We start from the raw sequence: 3,567 nt of genomic DNA on the forward strand, positions 1-3,567 counted from the left end.
TGACATATTTCTCTATTTCAATGAAGCTGCTAGAACTTCTATCAGACATGTTGAAGGAAGACTCATATAAATGCAAATATAAGTTTATCTCTAATAACTTTGAGATAAACAGAATAAGCCTGAAGAAAAATAATAAACCCAGAGTGCTGGAAATAATGATGAATTATAATTATTTAAGAGATAATTTTATTTCAAAACATAAAGTGAGATATGTGGGTTTGATACCCAATAGGGCAATGAAAAGTACTTGCAGATCAGTGACAAAAGTTAATTATGAATTTGTCTCTGTATCTCTGGACTAAACAAATCTAAGTTGAATTATTTTCTTCAGATCAAAAATGTAAAAGTAAACTTAAAAAGTTACATATCTTTTATAGAAATAACAGATAAAGGGCTTAAACATAAGTCTCCATTAATCTACTCCTTGAGATTGACAATATCAATTTATGGGTCTGTTTTCTGTACAAGTTAGAGATCTTTTACTCCAACATCAAGAGCATTAGTAAAAGATTTCAAAGCAAATTGTCATGCTTTCCTAATTCTTTAAAAGAATATTTAATGAATATTCCAATACTTGTAGTAAAATCTGCCTATTGAATAGCTGCAATTAGTACTTAGTCTAGCTTAAGCTGATGTTGCCTTGTAATAATTATGTACTGTGGAGTTAAGTCATTATTGATAAATTACAAACATGTTTAATTGCTTGAGTACATAATGTACAAATGTGTAGCTATTCCAGGGCATGTTTTAACAGATGACTAGAGCATTTAGAATGGCAAATTACCTTAAGTAGAATGCATTAATTTTTAGTATCATTTTTAAAAAATGTAATTTGTCCTCAAAGGTTTTTTTTAAAAAAAAGATGAAAACAGGGAATCTGCTCTTTCTGCCATTAGAATATCCATCTCTTCCTGTAATTACACCTTGATTATTATAAATATATTTTTTTCCACTTTAGGAAACAAATGTCATACTTTCAAATAAAATTTTCACTAAATTACTGCTGTCAAGTTGTATATGAATGTACAGAAAGGAAAGTTAATAGTTGACATTCTGTCTTTTGTCTTAGCTTCTATATTTAAATTGGCTTAAGATTCACAGAATTAGATTCAAAGAACTTTACTGAGGCTGCCTATCCTTTATCATAGGAGTTGTATAAATAAATTGTGTCATTTAATCTCTAAACATTTTATGAGATATAAGTATGCCTATTTTCAGAAATATAATATTTCAAAACAGCAAGACAAGTTGGGCAATAGTCATGTAGATGAATATTGAAACAGTAACTAGCTATGAACACAAGTTTTTATAATTCTTTTTACTACATTCAGTTGCTTCTGTGCCAAAATTTGTTTGCTTTCAGCAGTGCTGATTTCTGTAAACACTAGTACATGGTCTTTTGCTTTCTCACTTCATACTCACTAAGGAACCATAAAAGTTGTAATCATGGTTCACTCTTGTGTAATATTGGGCAACCCAGAGGTCAGACAGGGCATCAAGAATGCCTTGCTGGTAGTTGAGAAAGTGAAGGACCCAAGAATGGACTTTTGGAAATCTTTCACTGCCAGGAAGATTTATATTATAAACAAAAATCCCCAGAAAATTGAGACCAATCATAAAAAGCAATGTTCTAGAAATAGAAAAGGATTTTGAGTGGAAAGTGAGAATTCAGCCTCTTCAAAACTGGCTGTATTATAGAATGAGAGTTAAGGCTGTGGTCTATCAGATACTTGAGAGATCATCTAGCCTAGTGGCTTTCAAATGTTTTAAACAGCAGAATCACTTTTATTCCAAGTAAAATTTTTCTCTATATTTCAAAACATAACAAATTGTGGTATTTATTGTACCAAAAATTAATCATTTAATTATAAATCCATCAATAAATATAATTAGACACTTTGGTTGAACACACATATTTGAAATATTGATTTTCAAGTGACATTTGCCATATATATCCAAACTATTTCTCAAATTTAATTTGGTTATCCATAGAATAGTGTGGTACATAACACATTTGATTGTGTTCATTCTTTTTGTCGTGTTGAAATTTGTTTTTGAAAATTCAAACCAAATATTTGCATAATCCCTGGCTTAGTCCAGTAATATAAGTGAAAAAACTGGGGACCATTGAGGTTCAGTTATTTGCCAATAATACAAGGACTGGTTTTTCTGAATCTTAGCATAGTGACTTGTCCTCCTGATATTTTCCAAAAAGCCACTCTGACTCCTCAGAATGAAAGCATTCATTCATTCTCTTATTCCTGCTCTTTTTTCCCCTCTCTTGAGTCACCAAAAAGTAACTGCACCTACATTTACACCACCACTGATTTTTCTATTATAGGAGCAGCAGAAAAGAGTTCTAAGCATGGTGCTGAAGACAAGACTCAGACCATTATTACAGCTATGAAAGAAAGAATGAAGATCAGGGAGAAAAACAGGCCAGAGGTGTTTGAAGTAATTCAAGAAATGTTTCAGATTTCTAAAGAAGATTTTGTACAGTACACAAAGGCAGCCAAACAGAGTGTACTAGACGGGACATCTAAGTGGTCAGCAAAAATAACCATTACAGGTAAAAATAAGTTGTCTTTTAAAGTTTTATCCCACATTGAGATTTTTATGTGCCTTAAAAATCACTGCTAAAAATAATTGTAGGTAAAATAAGTAGAATTTTCAGTTTTGTCAATATTGACAAAAAGTTGAGTTGGTACTTCGAATTTATAAAATATATGCTAGATTACTGGAGCAATTTCTTATTCTCTTTGTATTGTTTTAATCAGATCTGTGCCTTGTTCTAATCATAAACTCTCCCAGAGGAGAAATTTTCTGTTTTACAATATAGTCATCAATATCCTGCAGTTTACAAGAGATTAGCTTTGTTGCTGCCTGACATTAATTTATAAGAGTAGCCAATAATCTCCTCAGTCAGTTGTTTTTTTTTTAATACGAAAACAAATATTGTTTTACTTACTCCTAGATCAATATCCCTCTTTCATTTGATTTCTGAGTCAAGATAGTTGAGTTTGGTGATGTTTAGTAATTTGAACTTCTAAAGCCGCTTGCAATATTAATAGTAAGTGCCTATGTATCATGTGAAGGTTTACCAAGCCTCTAAATGTACTGATATTATATTTACAAGGTAAAATAAAGATGCTTCTTTTACTGGGTTCAGTTGATCAGTACTGACAGTGAAATCATAAATAAATATTAAATAACAGGTCTTTGAATTACATTGGGTAACTTTTTGCATATTGCATGTGTATCCTTATTTCTCTATACATATATTTAGTAGTTTATATATGAGTGTATAACTAATATGTATATGCATGTTTATATCTATATAGCTATTCATAACAGGCAAAAGCGTATTAGTTCAAAGGAAGGTTTTAATGTTCAGTATATTAATTATTTTATTGAACATTTTTTTTTTCAAGGCAACCCTTGGTTGACCTCACAGATTGCAAGGAATGTGTCAGCTTACAATCCCATTTTTTTTTATTTTTTACACCTATAGCACCTGGTCTTCCTAAGTGGTCTCCCATCCAAGTACTAACCAGGCCCGACCCTGCT

At 31.1% G+C, this 3,567-nt stretch overlaps 1 protein-coding gene across 1 annotated transcript in view; it reads left to right on the plus strand.

Annotated features, from left to right (window-relative positions):
* Nucleotides 1–3,567, plus strand: part of LOC105288825 (protein unc-13 homolog C) — a gene marked incomplete at its 3' end in the record, with an annotated part of 460,652 nt that overhangs the window by 217,934 nt on the left and 239,151 nt on the right. The window contains exon 8 of the mRNA XM_023527723.1: nucleotides 2,342–2,569. Within this exon, the coding sequence (XP_023383491.1) occupies nucleotides 2,342–2,569 (228 nt within the window). The remainder of the gene's footprint in view (nucleotides 1–2,341; nucleotides 2,570–3,567) is intronic.

Source organism: Pteropus vampyrus, unplaced genomic scaffold, assembly GCF_000151845.1.
Source record: "Pteropus vampyrus isolate Shadow unplaced genomic scaffold, Pvam_2.0 Scaffold19, whole genome shotgun sequence".
In the NCBI taxonomy this organism is placed as follows: domain Eukaryota; kingdom Metazoa; phylum Chordata; class Mammalia; order Chiroptera; family Pteropodidae; genus Pteropus; species Pteropus vampyrus.